Source organism: Spinacia oleracea, chromosome 5, assembly GCF_020520425.1.
Source record: "Spinacia oleracea cultivar Varoflay chromosome 5, BTI_SOV_V1, whole genome shotgun sequence".
NCBI lineage: Eukaryota > Viridiplantae > Streptophyta > Magnoliopsida > Caryophyllales > Amaranthaceae > Spinacia > Spinacia oleracea.
In genome coordinates, this window is record NC_079491.1 from 26537513 (window position 1) to 26556415 (window position 18903).

Sequence of the window (18903 nt, forward strand, 5' to 3'; positions counted from 1 at the left end):
GGTAAGGAAGCTTTTTAATATTTGTTAATCGCGTATTTTAAATAAGCGGAATCACGTTTAACATCACTAAACTTAAAATTAATGGTGTGTTTGGATGGAATCATTTTATTTAAAATTCTGAAATTGAAATAAACAAAATGTGTGGAAACCAAAAAATTTAAAATTCTGAATTCGGCCCAAAACCTTAAATAAATTTCAGAGGTCCATAGATGAGTAATTTAAAATGACACAATTTTTGTTGTCATTTCAAATTCTCCAGCAAGCCCAATTCCCTTCACCCATTTTTTTAACATTTTCCATACCCATCATTTCTCTATCCTCTCCCACACCCTATCTCTCCTCCAACGAAACACCAATACCTCACCCACCGCCATCTCCACCTCACCTCTCTTCTGCAATCACTCTATCCTCTATCAATCTACTCCCAAATTGCATCCCTCCATTTCAATGTTCTTTCGACTTTCGAGACCTCTATGCACCAACAATGACACCATCATGCCCTTGCAAATTACTATTGCGGCGTCACCCACGTCACTCGTCGCTGCCGCCATATCTGTCGTAGAAACCACTGTCGTTATCTAAGCCCAATTGTTAGGCGATTTGGACGAGTCAACATGCCCCAATCGTCGGATTCCTTTTACTCTAAAGCAATTTCGGCGGCGACGGTCTTGATCGGCGGTGGTTGAATCAATTCCTAATGATGGGATTGTATCTGATTAATAATATAATGATAGGAATTGAAATTTTGGAACCAGAATTAATAATTTATCCAAACACTTGATTTGGATTAATAGTATAATGATAGGAATCAAGGAAGGAGAGAGTGACGGAAACGGAAGAGGTGGGGTTAATTGTTTTTTTTTTAATGTGGTTAATTGATTGAATGACTGTTGACTATTTAACGGTGAGATAATTTTTTCCTAATTTTTTTTCCTTTTTATAGCTCATAACGCTTAATCAGTTTTAAAAATGAATTTTCCCTATTTAATAAATTTTTAGTTTTTAAACTGAATAATTATTTAGCTTTTAAAACAATAACAATAGCTTTTTAAATCAATAAAAATCAAATTTTGGGTTGAATGAAAATGTGAAAGTATGAAGGGTAATTTAGTCTTTTAGCTTGAGGACATCAAAAGTAGTGTTACTGAAATGTCCCTCTCCTCTTGACTTATATAATAGAGATAATTCAAAAGTTGGCTTATTAACGAAAAATTGTCAAAAGATTGGATAATTTAGAGTAATTATTCCATTAGAAAGAGCAAACCATGTGACTTTGAATACTTGATGCTGAAAACATGGCCCATGGCGAGACACTCATGTTAGTCATGTATACCAAGGCCCATGACAATCAACACCAAACCTTTTTGTTTTTTGGATAACATCAACACCAAACTAATCTAGCTGAATTAATGGCTAATGTTGCGTTTAATTCATCTTTTTAGGTACATTAATAGCAGTTTAATTATGTTTATTGAGTTGTATGGGAATTGTAACGTATTGTACATTTGCACACAAGCGTCAATTATTACCATACAGTTTACACCAATACCTCGTTGGTAATTAATACTTCGTACCTCCGAATAAATCAAAGAGAAAAAAATTAGATTAAATAAGATAGGAATACTGGAAGATTTATGTTGAAGTACGAACTATGAAACATTACATTAGATTATCTTCATAAAACTCATTTGGCAAAATCATTAGAACAATTGTTATAATGTTGTATTACGGAGTATTATTATTTTTATTTTTATTATTATTATTATTATTATTATTATTATTATTATTTTATTATTATTATTATTATTATTATTATTATTATTATTATTATTATTATTATTATTATTATTATTGTTTAGCTACTCTAATTTTGAATTCGTGTAAAAAATTTTCCAACCTATTTTACTATTTACAAGTTCTTGTAAAATACTACTCCATATATGTCAGTTAGTAAACTCTAAAGTTATGTCACATCATCTAGCTAGCAGCATACTACATAGTACTAAACTACTAAATAAGCAGATAAGTATTCATTATATATGATCGCGATTCTATGTGCAACTTACTCTCATACGGATTTTTAACTCTCATACTCCGTATATTGATTGAGAGTATACGACATACTCCTTATACATTTACGGCAATACTCTCAGGTATACACTATTACAACCAAATTACAGATAGAGTTTCTTCCTTTTTTTCTGATAAACATGGAATTTCAATATGTAAGACGGAAAATTTGACTTGGACATCAATTTTTTTTGGAAAAGTCATTCCAATAAGAGGTCCTTAATGGCTTTATATCATGTGGGGATCTAAAACCAGATTTTGTTCCCACAAATTTGGTTCGATAGTACATTTAAGTTTTGGACTTTGGCTTATTTTGACTCTTTTAAGACAAACAAGTGTGACTTTAGCTTGAAAATATTGAACTTATTCCACTTAATTTTGGAAAAAGGGAAATTGTAGTAGGTGTAAGTTTGGTATAATACTTATACTCGAGAAAGCAGTCAGTGAATTGCGGATGTGATGGTGGCCATGTATTGTGCTACATGCCTGAAATCCATTAATCGAGATTGCACTAGGTCCATTATAAGTCTATTAGTTGAATTAGTGTGATTTTAGTGCTCCTTATTAGACCGGAAACTCTCTCGAGTAAATCAACCAATTATATAAGTCCGGCTAAATGGAGGAGAATTGACACATGAGAAAATTTTCTTCTCCGAAAAATATAGCTGAATCGGCTGATAAGGTGAAATCACTACCAAATATATCCATTTTGTACAACATGGTGATTGTCAATATGAACATAATTAGCTTGCTTTTGGTTTGTCATATCCAATGCATAAATGCCACATGAAAAGTTTATTAGTTGGATTAATGTGATTATAATGCTCTTGCCCTGACATTGTTAGTATGAACCATTTCTTTAGAAATTCTATTGGATCGGGACCTCTCTCAGGTAAACAAATCATCTACACATTTTAGAGCATCAATTGTAAGTTAATTCTTATTTTCCCCCTCTTAGGCTCTGTTATGTTTGACTTATTTTGACTTATTTTAGATAAAATAAGTTCAGATAAGTTCAGATAAATTCAGTTAAGTTCAGATAAGTTAAGTTTAGCAAAATTAAGTTTTTTTCAGACATTTTCATACACAAATAAGTTTATTTCAGACAAAATACGTTTTTTTTCCAGATATAATAAGTTCAGATAAGTTCAGATAATATAAGTTCAATCAAAATAAGTCCAATAGAACAGAGTCTTAGTCACTTCTCTCATTCATATCACCGCCATCCCTCCTTAATAAAAGTTACCCATCAGAAAACCCAAGAAATAGACCATCTCTTTATTTACTACATCTTAACTACACTTTTACACATTTTTCCTTTTAAAAAAGAAAATGAAAATCACAAAGTAAACACAAACCTCCACCTCAACTTCACTCTTATTTCTAAGAGCTACCTCTTATGTAGAGGATGTTTCAATCAACCTTTAAATAAGAGGGGGTTAAGAGTTACCACATTTTAGCTAAGAGTTAACTCTTAAGGGGGGATAAAAGTGAAAAGGGGGCTAAGAGATAGCTAGTATTGATACTCTCTTAGAAGTGTAGGGAACAGATAAAGAGAATCCTCTTTCTCACTCCCAAGAATTACCGGACCCGCGTTGGGGCTAGGGGGAAACGTGCCACCCTCGGAGAAAAAATTATAAAAAAAAAATATGAAAATGTTCAAAAAGAAAAAACCTAGGAAGTCTATAAACAAAACATGCACTATATAAGTAAACAGGGAATATGATTGTGTTGCAGTGATCATGAGTGTATATTTTCCTTGATTGTGAATGCCCTTAAGTCTGGGGTACGAGGTCAGGTAATGACAATTTTGGGTCATTAAACTTATTTGTTTCTTTTCCCTTTAATTTGTTTTTTCTACCCAAATCTTTGGTTGTCTATTTAGTTTTTTTAATTAATTCTACACTAATCAACACTTTTTATGCTTTTACTTTTCCATTTTTGTATTTAATTGGACTACACTTATAAAAAAAAACCATGACTATCAATTGTTCATTTCATATTATTTGTTTCATTCCCTTTCTTTCCTAATAATTCTATTTGTTGTCTCTAGCTTTAATTTTTTTTTACATCAATAGAACATTGTCTGGTTTTTTTTTTCCACCTTCATATTTAATTGGACTATACTATATTATAAAATTGTCGAGAGAAAAATAAATTCGATTCCGTCATTTACTGCTCTATCCTAATTAGCCCCTTTAAATTTTGTACAAATTTTTTACATTTAATTATATATATTGATAAAAAAATCTCCTCGCACCAAAAAAATACTTCCTCCGTCTCTTTTTGTTCTTTAGGTTTGGTATTTTGCACGCGCTTTAACGACTAATTAATGTGCATTGAGATTCCTCTATATTTTTTATTTAAACAAGATGAATTACGTTTATTTATAATTTTTTCACTTTTATTAAATTCTGATATTGGAAAAATGAGAAAAAATTAATGTCCCAATGGAAAAGTGTGAGATATTAACTGACTCAATGAATTTAATTGGTTAAAATAATAATTTGACACAAATTTTGATAGAATATTAAAGCATTTATGTGATAATATAAAAGGAAATGTAAAGAACATTTTAAGACATCCAAAAAGAAAAGCATAAAGAACAAAAAGAGACGAAGGGAGTAATAATTTGTGCACCCCTAATCCAAAGTCCTGGGCCAGCCACTGCTCCCAAAACCCTTAACTGGTAAGGATTGAACGCATGATCTTAAGGTCATATAGTGAATGTGTACCAACTGCATTATTCATTACTTATCTGCTAATATGATGTAAATTAGCCGGTTAACGGTTTGTGATATCCAATGAATGAATGACACGAACGTGTTAGTTTTCGTTAATGATGATGCGTTTAGTGGAGAAAAAAGTGGCCCCAAAATGCTAATCGTGTCTCCCTGTAGCTTTAGCTGTACCGAAAAGCAGGGAGCTTCTTCCATTAACAAAACATTACTCATGTTGAAGTCCTTCGAAAGGCTAGCATTTTAAAGTTGTCTAATCTGAACCAAAGACTGCTCATTTTCTTTTCTAAATAGATTAGTTTAAATTAAAAGTGACTTATTACGGAAATTGAGGGCATATTTACGTAAAAGTAAAACCCATAAAATTTCACATTTTCTACTACTTCGTAATTCGTATGTAGCTAATTAAGTTAGTTAGCTAAAGATTTAAAGGCCAGGAATATAATCAATCTCGTCTATATTATTGTCATTATGACTTTTTCTATACTAAAAAATTATAATTCATCTATGAGTGGTAAGATACAAGTAGATGATTGGATTTGAGAAGAATTAAAGAGTATGGTGTTTAGATAATTAGATCTTTGAATAATGATAGACTTTTCGATTTCAATGCAATACATTTTCATGAGTTATACTTATCAACTTAATTTTCATCACGAATGATCATAAATTTGAGATGTCTAGTTTTAATTTTCATCACGAATGATCATAAATTTGAGATGTCTAGTTTTGATGTCAATCCAACCCATTGTATTGATTTATACAAGTAATAGTTTAAGGATAAAAGAAGCTTATCTATCCAACCCATATATTGTCATGATCGATACTAATCAATCAACTTAGAAATGAGTGGGCCGGTTAAATGGGTGTCATTGATCATAAGTTTAAGACGACGATGACATTTGATAGACTTAACAAAATAGTTACACATGATTTGATACGACTCGAATCCCAATGTTTTATTACTATTTTCTTTATTTTTACGCTTTTCTTACAATATTTCACAATTTATAAAGATGTTGTGAAACGGAGGTAGTATTAGTAACGAAAGACTGCTAGAAGAGGTTAATGGAAACTACTCGTGATAGGATAACAATCACAGTGATTCGATCCCTAAATGGAAAAGGCACCTAACAAACGTCAACCTCCATAACATGCTATGAGTGTTTTGACACTAGACAATTAGATATGTTACCATTTTCAATAATCACTTTAAAGAAAATTGTGCTATAAACACACATGGTTTTTTTTTTTTTTTTTTTTTTACGTAGTTCTGTATCATAATCTTAAAAGACTCTTGATATACACATTAAATCATCAGTTTTAAAGAATTGTTAAACTAAATAGATTTCAGGTGAAGAGTACGCAACCATAATTCCCTTATCAAATATTTAGTATAAATCATAAAAGATGACCAAAATTTTAAAGTGAATAGGGTTAAAAAACAAGATAGGGAGCATTAAAGTTAATTGATTTTCTTCGGTTAGTATTTAGATTTTAGAAGGTACTATCCCACTTAAAATTTGCATGCCCATTCTGTTTAAATTGTAAACCACACGCGAAGCAAGAAGTGGAGTACTCCGTAGCATACTAGCATGTGTAAATCTTTTACTACAAAAGTCAAACCACCAAATTGGCAATTTTACACTGGCCTGCCTTCCCATAATCATGAAAAAATAAATAAAATCATTCCTTTTCCCCTCCTATAAATTCCCATATTTCTCTCTCTATTCCTTAACTCAATTACTCACAAAAACACAAATAATGAAGCATTTTGACTTCACATTGTATTTCTTGTTGCTATGTATTACCACTATAATTACATGTCAAGGTGTCCTAGAAACTTCCCTTACAAGCAAAGGAACACAAAAAATGGCAATGCAATTTGAAGCCATCTACCAATTTGGTGACTCCCTTTCCGACACCGGCAACTTAATTCGGGAATCCACCGGAGCAAGAACCGCTTACGCGAGGCTTCCATATGGACAAACCTACTTCCACCATCCTACTGGCCGTTGCTCCGATGGCCTTCTTATGGTGGATTACTTTGGTATGGTTCATTATCACACTTTTTTCACATTTCTCCTCTGTTTCCTCTGCTTTTTTCCCTTCCACACTTCTATTATGATAATAATATGAATAGGACTAAATTGTACTTTTATTTTAAGACAAACAATGGTGCTTTCCTTTTCCAAACTAGAGTTTTAATTTTTATGGGAATTTGATTAAATATTATTGGATTACAAAAGGTATTGAGTTACGAGAAAGTATTTTCGGATATCAGATATGTGATTGCAAATGCATATTTTAGCAAAAGACAAAATAGGAAAAATGACAAAAAAATAAATTAAATGGTACTTTATTTTTACAGAATGGTACTTTTTTTACATGAATGGTACTTCCTTTTTTGTGTTTTAGCTGATATGTGTGTTGCCACACATATTTAATATCCGAAAAAACAACCTCGTTGAGTTACTGCCTCTATTTCATTACATTACAAAAGCACAACTTTGCATTTTTGGATGTTTTTGCTAATTTAATGAGAACAAAAAAAGCCGTTATTACTTAAACTGCTCCCTCTTGTTCTAAATAATTGTCGTTTTGACAGTATGTATTCATAAAAAACTTTAACAATTAGAGAAAGAATGTTCCTTTGTTACATTCTATAAAGATAATTAGACAAACTATATACTTACCAACAACCAAATTATAATGCAAAGTGGAAGGTTTCAAACATCAAAGTTATGAAAGTTTCACTTTCTCAACCAACTTTCTGAAAAAAGTTGAATTGTTTTTCTAACATTGTTTAGTCAAAGAGTTAGAATTAATGTGTGGGACATGTATAACATTGTTTCGAATGGCATTGGCAGCTATGTACTTCAACCTACCATTACTGAATCCATATCTTGCCAAAGGAAGTGACTTCACAAATGGAGCCAATTTCGCCGTAGCAGGCGCTACCGCTCTTGATGTATCGGCTTTGGCTGCTCGAAATGTATCTCTACCACTTACACAGAGTAATTTGGCTATGCAACTTCGTTGGTTTAGATCTCTCCTCTACTCTACTCTCACCGATCCAATAGGTACGTGCTACACTTGTACGTAATACGGAGTATAAATGGTGATATAACACTACAAGAATTTGTATCTTTAACGATAACCTAATTACGACAGGTCAAAAATCCCGTCGCAAAAGACTTTTGCGACGGGGCTTATAACCAAAAAAAGACGGGAACAACCGTCGCAAATGTCTTTCACGACGGGCTAACGACGGGATTTTCCATTAACGACGGCCCCTTTTATAACGGGTTCGCGACAGGAAATCCCGTCATTAATCAACGATTATTGGCCTTTCGTTAATGGTACAATTTTTAGTAGTGTAACAATTTCTGTCATTAGACTCGTTACATATAAGTTTGCAAGATAAGTATTGTTCCAACGTCTTTTGGTTACGCTTGTTGGATGGGATATATTTTCCTATTTTAGTATGGCAGTGTTTTTTAAAAATAATTAACTTTTTGGCCCGTTTTTCGCACGGGTTTTTACTCACTTGAAACTTGAAACTATTTTTTGAGGGAGAAACTACAACTTTTCAAACAAATGATAAGTTATATGAAGCACAATTGCACAAGCTGCTATTATAATGCTTCAAATAAAAAATAACGGCAATCTACCTACGAATGCATATATTTACAAAGAGAATGCCAATTTAAACCCGCAAAAGAATGGTTTCATCTAAGATGGATCAATAATTTTGCTGTCTAAAATTATAGAAAATAGTCTCTCGTAACTAAAACCATTTTCCAAAAATTTAAAACAGTCTTTCATCACCCCCTTGTTTAACATGGTCCTTTTTCACCTTATAATCCAATCATTTGATAGAATATCTTATTGTTGAATTCTGCACATTGATGTCAATAATAATTATGAACCAGCAGTTAAAATATCAACTATCAACTGCTCATATATACATATAAATGGAATTCAACTTAAAATAGAGTGAAAGAGATAGAAAGTCACCAGAGATCTTGAGGCAGCCGACAACGTTCAATTGTACCTTGATAGTTTGGGATTAGAAATGCTATCAAAATGAGTATCTGCAAATGAGGTACTTATAAGGGATGTTGAATTTGTAAGGGATGTTATGAGTTAAATGACAAACTCAATTCAGTTACATCGGAAGGGGAGGTGGAGGGAGATCGAAGAGGAGAAGAGGAGAAGATTAGGAATTGAAGAAATTAATTCATTATTTCATTGAATTAAATTTGGAGGTTATAGAAGCTGAAATGGAGGATTGAAGGCCACGTGTATTCAAAATGTTGTTGCTACGTATCCGCCACATGTCTTCAAAATGATGTTGCCTATGTGTCCTTGAAATGAAGATGGTTATATTTTTTAAATACTAGATATTGATTGATTCTCTAACTCTTTCTTGTCAATCAAAAGTTTATGTTATTAATTACTATAGCTCTTTCTTGTCAATCAAAACTTTGGGTTATTAATTACTACTCACTCCATTTCTTTTTGTTGTATCCGTTTCCATTTTAAGCGTTTTTTTTTGTTGTATCCGTTTCTATTTTTGGACATACATTTTATCCTAAAATACCCTTACATTTCTATCTAATTACCAAAATACCTAAAGATTCTACCCATATTCCCACCTAAATTTCCCCACCCCTATTATTTAATTCTTTTCCCTTCCCCATATACCCACTCTCTCACCTCCTTTTATCACCCATCATTATCACTCCTCTCTCTTACCTTATTTCTTTATTATTTTCTCTCTTCTTTTTTTATTATAATCTCTTACATACAATCATTTTTCTTACACCCAATCATTACACTTATACCAATACAAACTAAGATTTCAATTTTCTTAAAAACTCCCCATTTTCTAAAATGGATACATCAAAAAGAAATGGAGGGAGTATAACTTTGATAAACAAAGAGTTAAATGTCGCAAAGTAGGGGCAAATGAAATATATTATTAGATGATTGTGACAAATTATATAAAAATAGATTATTAGATTATACGGTGTAATTTCTATATTTTTTAATTTACAAGAGAAAAATCAAATATATATTTAAAATAACTATAAAAATAAATGTTTTCTTGTAATTCGGAGTTCTTGTAATTCACCCATAAAGGATGGTGTTAGGTACTCCCGTATGGGTTTTCTTTCCTTATCAAAAATAAAATAATAATAATAATAATAATAATAATAATAATAATAATAAAAATGTTTCCTTATTTCATATTAATTAACTTATTTAAATATTTTCATAGTAAAAATAAAAATATGGCGTTGATAGTAAAAATAATTTGATGACTCACGACCTATGTGACAACCTTATAATACCATTAAAAAAGTAACACACTTTAATTGTTGCAATTTGTGACGGTTATCACTTATCAGCACCCACCTTTGACAATTGCTCCATATAGTGAGATACTTTTATTTGTTTGTATAGACATCTACAAAAATGTTAAATGTTGTTGTAGTACATGGCTAGAATTAAGTAGTTAACCGTATCTAGAAGTTGTATACTGAACATTAATAACATCGGACAAAGTTGATTTTGTCATAGAACTTTCACTACGGCAAATACTAGGGGGAGGAAAATTTCTGGTGATTTTTATATACAAGCGGTTGTACATCCAATGCTATTTTTGTGCTGATTTGTTGTACATCGTAATCATAAATCAAAAACAGAAGCTTGTGAAGCTTGTGTAGTAATGACGTTTCCTTGTAATTGCATGCAGAAATCAGAGAAAAATTGGAAAAATCTTTGGTACTAATGGGAGAAATTGGAGGCAATGACTACAACTTCGCTTTCTTCCAAGGCAAAACTTTGCATCAAGTTTATCAACTTGTTCCTCACGTTGTACAAACCATTAAAGATGCTGCTACGGTGAGTTGATTAAACGTAAATTCAACTTAATTTGAGTACGTATTTCACACTTCATTAAAGTAACTACCCTATTCTATTCGGACTTACAATAACTTGCCAAATTCTCCAAATCTCACTTCTTAATTCTTATACGGAGTAACTAATTAAGATTTCAATGGGATTCAACAAAAAGAATCATTTATAGTAATAACAAAATTTCGTGTGCATTGAGTGCACAATAAACTCTATTGTGTAACGAACCACGTTTAATTTGCTTAAGTAACCCTTATTGTGGTAAAAATTAGCAACTAAGATCGTATACTCTCCACGATTGATCACTTTATTTTAAACAAGAGTATACACTACAAAAAGTTGTACCATTAACGACAGGAAATCCCGTCGCTAAAGGCCAATAATCGTTGATTAATGACGGGATATCCTGTCGCGAACCCGTCATAAAAAGGGGCCGTCGTTAATGGAAAATCCCGTCGTTAACCCGTCGTAAAAGACATTTGCGACAGTTGTTCCCGTCTTTGTTTGGTTGTTAGCCCCGTCGCAAAAGCCTTTTGCGACGGAATTTTTGACCCGTCGTAATTAAGTTGTCGTTAAAGATACAAATTCTTGTAGTGATATTACAAAGTCGTACATGCAACTTTGTCTATCATTTAACAGCCGTACGTACGTTCTCTCTAAATTATATTGCAGGAAGTGATTCAGCTTGGAGCTACTAATATAGTGGTGCCCGGGAACTTCCCAATTGGTTGTGTACCTCTTTATCTTGTTAAATTTGGAACCAATGATGCATCAAAGTACGATGAACTTCAATGCCTTAAAGATTACAATGACTTCTCAAAGTATCACAATGATCTTTTGATAGAAGCCGTCCAAGAGTTGCAACAAGAGAACCCGGGTGTTGTCGTTGCGTATGGGGATTACTACTCTGCCTTGACATGGGTCATTAGTCATGCTCCTCGATTAGGTAAGACGATAAACGTTTCATTTATGCACCTCGCGCTACTTTATTTTTACTCATTCTTTAACTTCAAAGAAGATCATTATAAATTATAAAAGACCGGGAAAGATAATTTAAACCTATGATCTACCATACAAAATTATCAAGCATGGTTGGCAAGCTTTTGACTTTATGTAAAAGTTTTGGTTGGTTAATGGTTATCTTTCGTTTTACTCAAACATAACAAAATTGTAGTTATAGGGGAGAAATTGGTTGGCTAGGTTAAAAAGTTGGTGTGACTATTATTGCAACCAGTGATGGTCCAACTGTCCAAGCCTGAATGGTCTTAGAAAAATTAGGACATTTTCCTATTGAGTTTATTCTCAACTCTCTTGATCACGAGATAATATGGGGTATGTAAATGAAATTTATTAGTGGTAGCATTATGTCATCGTTTTATTTATTTTAAGTTTTACGTGAAAGAGTAAAAAAAAATACAATAATTCGGATAAATTAATTAAAGAAGAGCAGGTAATTGAACCTGTGAGAACCTCGATCACAAGTGTGTCATCATTTATAATCACATACTAGTTACTACGTAACATTTAAATAATTTGAAACGTTTTGCTATCATGATTCCCCTTGAATACCTATTTGTAACTGGAAAATGAAGATAATTTGAAGACAGAGAAAAGTTTGTCAAATGTTAATTAGTATTTAAATTGATGCCTAATAACAAAATGTTTGGACTTTTTTTGATAGGTTTTGAGCGAAATGGATCAAAGAAGGCATGTTGTGCAATTGGTCGCAATCCGTATAACTATGACTTAAAAAGAAGTTGTGGAAGTCCTGGAGTTCCAGTTTGTCAAGATCCAAGTAAAACAGTAAATTGGGACGGAATACATATGACTCAAGAGGGAAACAAAAATGTTGCAAGATGGTTATTAAGACAATTTGTACCTACGCTTCAAAGACGACGTCATGCTTAATCAAAGTAGTACCCGATACTCCATACTATTGCACCCTTTGATCAAGATTTCTCCCATAGAAAATATGATATTTTGTACCCTGAAGAAGGTATTCTAGGCAAATGTCAATTATAGTGAGCCTTGTTTTAGTTTAGGCTTCATTTCTATTTGAGAAATTTGAATATTGAATATGCTACAATGCTGGACAATTTTTCGATGGTGCTTTCGGACAACCCAAATGAGAAAAGATTAGTAAATTTGATGATTTAGGGTGCGTTCTATTCAATTTATTTGATCTAAACTTAATCTGATCTGAACTTATCTGATCTGAATTTATCTGAACTTATTCGGACTTATTGGAACTTACTGAAACTTATTATTAACTAGTTTTGAAGCCCGTGCGATGCACGGGTTTGTCAATTTTCGTACATCTTTGACTTATCATGTCGTCATTTATACATAGGTGTTTTTTATAAATTATGCCTATAATGAAAAGTTAAAAATAGGTCCCTATTCAAACTAGAGCATAAATATTTTCTTAAGATCGATTTAAAATATTACACTCATAGAAAAAATGAACTTATAAAATGATTAGTTCATGGGACAACTCTAGTAAGATTATTATTTCAACCAATCAAATTCATTGGGTCATTTAATTTCTCACATTTTTCCATTGGGGCATTAAATTTTTCTCATTTCCCAATATCAAAATGTTGATAAAAGTGAAAACATTATAAGTAAACGTAATTTATCTCGTTTAAATAAAAAAGTTGAGAAATTTTAATGCAAATTAATTATTCGTTAAAACGCGTGAAAAATAGCAAACGTAAAAAAAACAAAAAGAGACGGAGGGAGTACTTTGTAGTTAAGAGTAATAAGAGTAATTACTGATATTCTTCTGATTTATTTGTTACTTCTAAAGTGAGATGTCATTGAAATCCTCTTTATATTAGGCGTCCACTTAAGCTCACACCTATTTCTTTCCTTGCTTAAAGAGACCTAGGCGAGTCAACACAACCATAATGTCCATAAATAAAAGACATCACCAAAATTACTATGGCATTGGAAAAATTAACTACTGAACATTGCACTTTTCAGGCAAAACAAAAAAATGTATTCACATGTTTGTTGTAATCTCTTATCTTTTATCACATTCATAAGATAATAAAATATATTTATATGTTGAAATCTATCTCTTATCATGTTATCATATTAAGTGGTTTGTTGAAATCTGCCTCTTATCATATTAAGTGGTTTGAAGCTCATTTGTCTCCAACGAAAACTTTATTATCAGTTTCTAAATACGACAGGACTCGTTATTCATGTGATCTCAACAAAATCATTACATATATTTTGTATAAGTATATACTCTTTTTGTTGCTTCATTTTCGACGTAGTAGTTAGTTGATTGTTTTTTTTTTCTTTTTTAATATCTTTAAAGATAATAATTTATATTAACTATGCTACCTATCCATTCCAATTTATGATGATGATAATAATTATCATAACTCAAAATTATGATATAAATATTGATCCAAATATCAAAGGTTTAATGTAAATAAAACTCTATTACATGCTTGATAATTATCTCAAAATATAAATTAATCGTACTATTAATTTGACTATTCTATCTTTTTTTCTTGATTATTTTTCCTTTTTAAAATAAAAAACTTTAAGACTGAGTATAGCCTATTAATTATTTGACTCACTTTTCGTATTGGATTGTTTTGCCACGTAGATATTTTTAATGAACTAATTAATTATATATACAATTCCATTTAAAATTAAACACTATACTAATTAAAAATAAATCTAAAATTCAATTCAATTCAATTCAAAATAAAAAACTAATCTAATCTAATATATAAAATTTAACAATTGTAATAAAATTTTTATTTTAAATGAACAATTTAATAAACGACTAAAATCTAGATTTTACTAATACACGATTTAGGAGCGCGCATAATGTAAAAGTGATGAATTTTATGAAACGGAGGGAGAAGTATAATAGCATGGAGTAATTGTTTTAAACATCAAGCGTACATCGGTACATTCTTGTGTGTATCCATTAATTAATGAAGCTTTACGTACAATACAATTAGTGAATTAGGACATTTTTACAGAAGATTACAAATCAATCCCATTTACATTGAATCGTATTCATACGCTTCAAGTTGTACTTCTTAATCAAAATCTCATCAATCCTCCTAACCAGAATCCTCCTAACCAAGAAGCTCTCAACCAGAACATAACACCCCACATCGTGTAAAAGACACAAATCCTGACACAACCGCACGGGGTTCGCTTATATCATGGCTTTGGTACCATAAAAATACCATCTTCCTACGACAACAACATGAGGTGGTAGAGGATAAGGAGGAGGAGGAGGTAGAAGAAGAGATGTTGGGACAAACTCGTTAAGGCATAATGAAGTCATGGGTAATTTAAAGAAATAGAGGGATATATATACAAAAAGCTGGTAGAAATAGGATAAATTTTGTTGGAATCTAATCTTTATCATAAGCTAAAATATTTGTTAATATAATATATATATATATATATATGGCCGTAGGATTGGTGCTAACATTCCAACAATTTTGTTTGGTGCCAGGACTCTAACATAATATACGAAAAGGTAGACGTAGGATTTGGTGCCTAACATTCTAACGAAATTTAATTATGGCAGGGCTCTAATATATTATTTAATTTTATTTTTTGATAAACCTAAAATATTAGTGTGTGATGACATGAAAATCCTACGTGGACGCTCTAAATACTCTCCAAAAAACTCCCCTTTATTTATATATATTAGATTATAATGACAATAAAAAATAAAAAGTAATAAATAATAAACAAATAATAATAAATAATAATAAATAAATAATAATATATAATAAATAATAAATAATAAATAAATAATAATATACAATAAATAATAAATAATAAATACTCCCTCCGTTCCATAATGATGTTCCAATTGAGGTTTTTGACACTATTCACAATAGAATAGAATATTCTATATTATTCACAATAGTATAAGAAAAAACATATTCATGTGGGATCTTGTTTGATACGTCTCAATGAACACCTTAAGAATATCAAAAGTTATAATTTTTAATACTTCGTATTGTGTAACTATAGATAAATACGATATACTACCTCCGTTCCTAAAAGTTCTTTACGCTTTCCGTTTTAGTCCGTTCCTGAAAGTTTTTTACACTCCTACTTTATTCCATTTTTATTCTTATTTGGCCCACCATAACTTACCCACTCACAATACTTTAATATTAGTTTCCACCCACTCACATTATTGGACAATTTATAGCCACTCATTTTCCATTTGTTACCCCACCATCACATGTTCACCAAAATTCCTTAATTACCGTGCAAATAGTAACCGTAAAGATCATTTAGGAACGGAGGTAGTAAAACGTGTGTTGGAAAACGTGAAAAAAAAAATTGGAACATCAGTGTGGAACGGAGGTAGTAATAAATAATAAATAATAAATAATAAATAATAAATAATAAATAATAAATAATAAATAATAAATAATAAATAATAAATAATAAATAATAAATAATAAATAATAAATAATAAATAATAAATAATAAATAATAAATAATAAATAATAAATAATAAATAATAAATAATAAATAATAAATAATAAATAATAAATAATAAATAATAAATAATAAATAATAAATAATACTACCCCCGTTTCAGAAAGTTCTTTACGCTTTGGAAAATATGACCAAAGTATAAAAACTTTGACCGTAAATTCTCATCATTAGATACATCAAAACGTTACATGTAAGATCTTGTTAGATTGGTCTCGGGATGTATTTTTAGAATATTAATTTTTTATAATTTTTTTCCAAACACCAAGGGAAAAATAGTAGTTACACCGTCTATAAGAATAATGCTAAAAAGCCATGAACAAAAATGAGGACAATTCAGTCTTTTAATTATTGTATGAACAGTAAACTCAAAGTCCTTACTTTAATTTGGGTGTAGGATAGGGTTACTATGATTCAAAAAATCGTTAATGGGTATCTTAAAAAGTTGTTAAATTTTTATAGTCACCATATGAACAATAAAGGTCTATATGTATGTAAAAAAAGTGTTAGCGAAAATTATTAATTTTAGGTCCACGCTAATATTATTGTGCAGGTCCACCCAAGAATACCGTATGGACAGGACTTCAATCCATAACTTACTGCAAACTCGATCACCGTTCTAGTATTTTCTTAGTGATATAATTAATGAATCTATGTTACAGTAAACTTAATCAACGCTAACAAATCTGTATATAGCATAGGTTGTGTTCAAGAAATCAAATCACATTCACTTGGGCCCAAGACTAAAATGCAAGGCCCTGTTGTGTAGCCTTAACCATAAGCCCATAGCCCCTTGACTGGAGAAAGCCCGTTAGAGTAGTGTAGAGGACCAGTGCAACCCACATTACTGTACCAGTGCCAAGTACTCCGTATTAAGTAATGCCTTTATATGCATAATGCCTTGGCCTATTTGAAAGGGGTTTCACCTTCCAATCAAAGGTTCGGGGGGTTTAATCCTCATAATGGGCACTTTGAGAAAAGGTTTCCCTTACCATTTTCCCAATTCTCAAAGTGTCTAGCCTACTAATCCGGATGGGTTGATCCGTGTAGAGTTTGGACCTAGTAGATCATTTTATCTTACCTCCAAAAAAATAAAAATATCAAATATACTTTGTATTCATGCTACATTTCCACATTTTTCCCATTTTGCAAGCCGCAGACAGAGTTTCAAACAATATTTTAACTTTTTGTACACAACAATTAGGATAGATTTCTTTTAAAATTATAATCATGATATTATTATTGTATTTACATATATTAAATTTATATTTATATCTACTTTTGAAACAGAAAATCTTACATATCATGACAGTGCATGTCATCCTTTAATCATTCTGATGTTTCAAATTGCCGTTGCCTCTCCCATATTGCATAAACAACATTGTCAACATTTTAAATTAAGAAATTCATAAATCGCACGCTAGTTTAATCAATTCACTGTTCTTTTATGTATGATATTATGGCAAAAAAAAAAAAAAAAAATCAAATCACACTCACAAGTCACAAGTCACAAGTCACAAGTCACAAGTCACACACTCACACTAGCTTAGACTGTAATGTTCATTCGAGAGAGAGAAAGAAAAAAGCTTAAGACTATAATGCAAGGCCCAATTGCGTAGACCTTAAGCAGAACCCTTGCACTGGAAAAATGGTAGAAAACAGGCCCATTGTTCTAACGTCAATGTCTAGACTCTGAAAGATTAAGGGTGTGTTCTTTACACGGTTGTTAAACGCAACCTAATTTAGTTGCGTTTAGCATCTCCCTTCTTTTATATCTGTAATGGCTACACTAGGGTACAACCATCTATTGGTGTACCTCCCATGTCTCAAGCACGTGTATTAAAAAAAACTTATATATAAGATTTTAAAATAAAATTAAATAAAAAATTTATTTCAAAACCTCACTTTCTTTCCAAAAAATTCTTCTCTAAAAAACCAAAAAAATTCTCTCTCCAAACATTTCCATTTAAACTTCCAACTAGCTTTTTTTTTCATCCATTACGTCGCCATAACCACTCACAAAACACTAACATTTGTAGAAATCTGCATAAAAATTGAAAAAAACGAACATAGGTCACCCTTTTTTTTATTGAGATTTCAAACAAATTAATGAAGAAACAATTGATGTTTGAGAGAATATCAATTTGAGCTAAAATATGCAAAAATAAAAGGTGAGTGAAACATTTTTTTTTTACTCATATTTTGTTAATATTTAAGTGGTTCAAATTTTTTTGGTTTACATCTCCATTTATTCTCTACATTTTTCTTGTCAATTTCGAGACATTCAGACCTGGAATTTTAGTTTTTGTTTAGATCAACTCCTTCCGTCCCAAAATAGTTGTTACACTTTTCTTTGCATAAAGTTTTAGGTGATAAGTGATTTTTTGGTTATCAATTGTTATTTTATTGAAAAAGTAGATGTGATAGAAGTTAGTGGGATATTTTTTTTTAATTGAATGAGACTATGAGAGAGGGTGTGGTCACAGTGGCGTATCCAGGATTTTGAAACAGGGTAGACACTTTTAAAAAAAAAAAAAAACTACAATTTTTATAAAAAAAAAAAGATATAATGAAAATGACAATTTACGGCGTACTAATTAGAGAGTACAATGTTTACATAAAATTTACCAATTTCACCTTTCACTCTTATTTTATAAATTGAAAG

At 31.0% G+C, this 18903-nt stretch overlaps 1 protein-coding gene across 1 annotated transcript; it reads left to right on the forward strand.

Moving 5' to 3' along the window:
- Nucleotides 1-6373: 6373 nt before the first annotated feature.
- Nucleotides 6374-12885, forward strand: LOC110785136 (acetylajmalan esterase). The gene is made up of 5 exons (XM_021989580.2): nucleotides 6374-6858; nucleotides 7679-7891; nucleotides 10573-10721; nucleotides 11406-11679; nucleotides 12415-12885. Exons 1-5 carry the CDS (start codon nucleotides 6573-6575, stop codon nucleotides 12639-12641), a joined length of 1149 nt encoding a protein of 382 aa, XP_021845272.2. The 5' UTR covers nucleotides 6374-6572; the 3' UTR covers nucleotides 12642-12885.
- Nucleotides 12886-18903: the final 6018 nt, after the last annotated feature.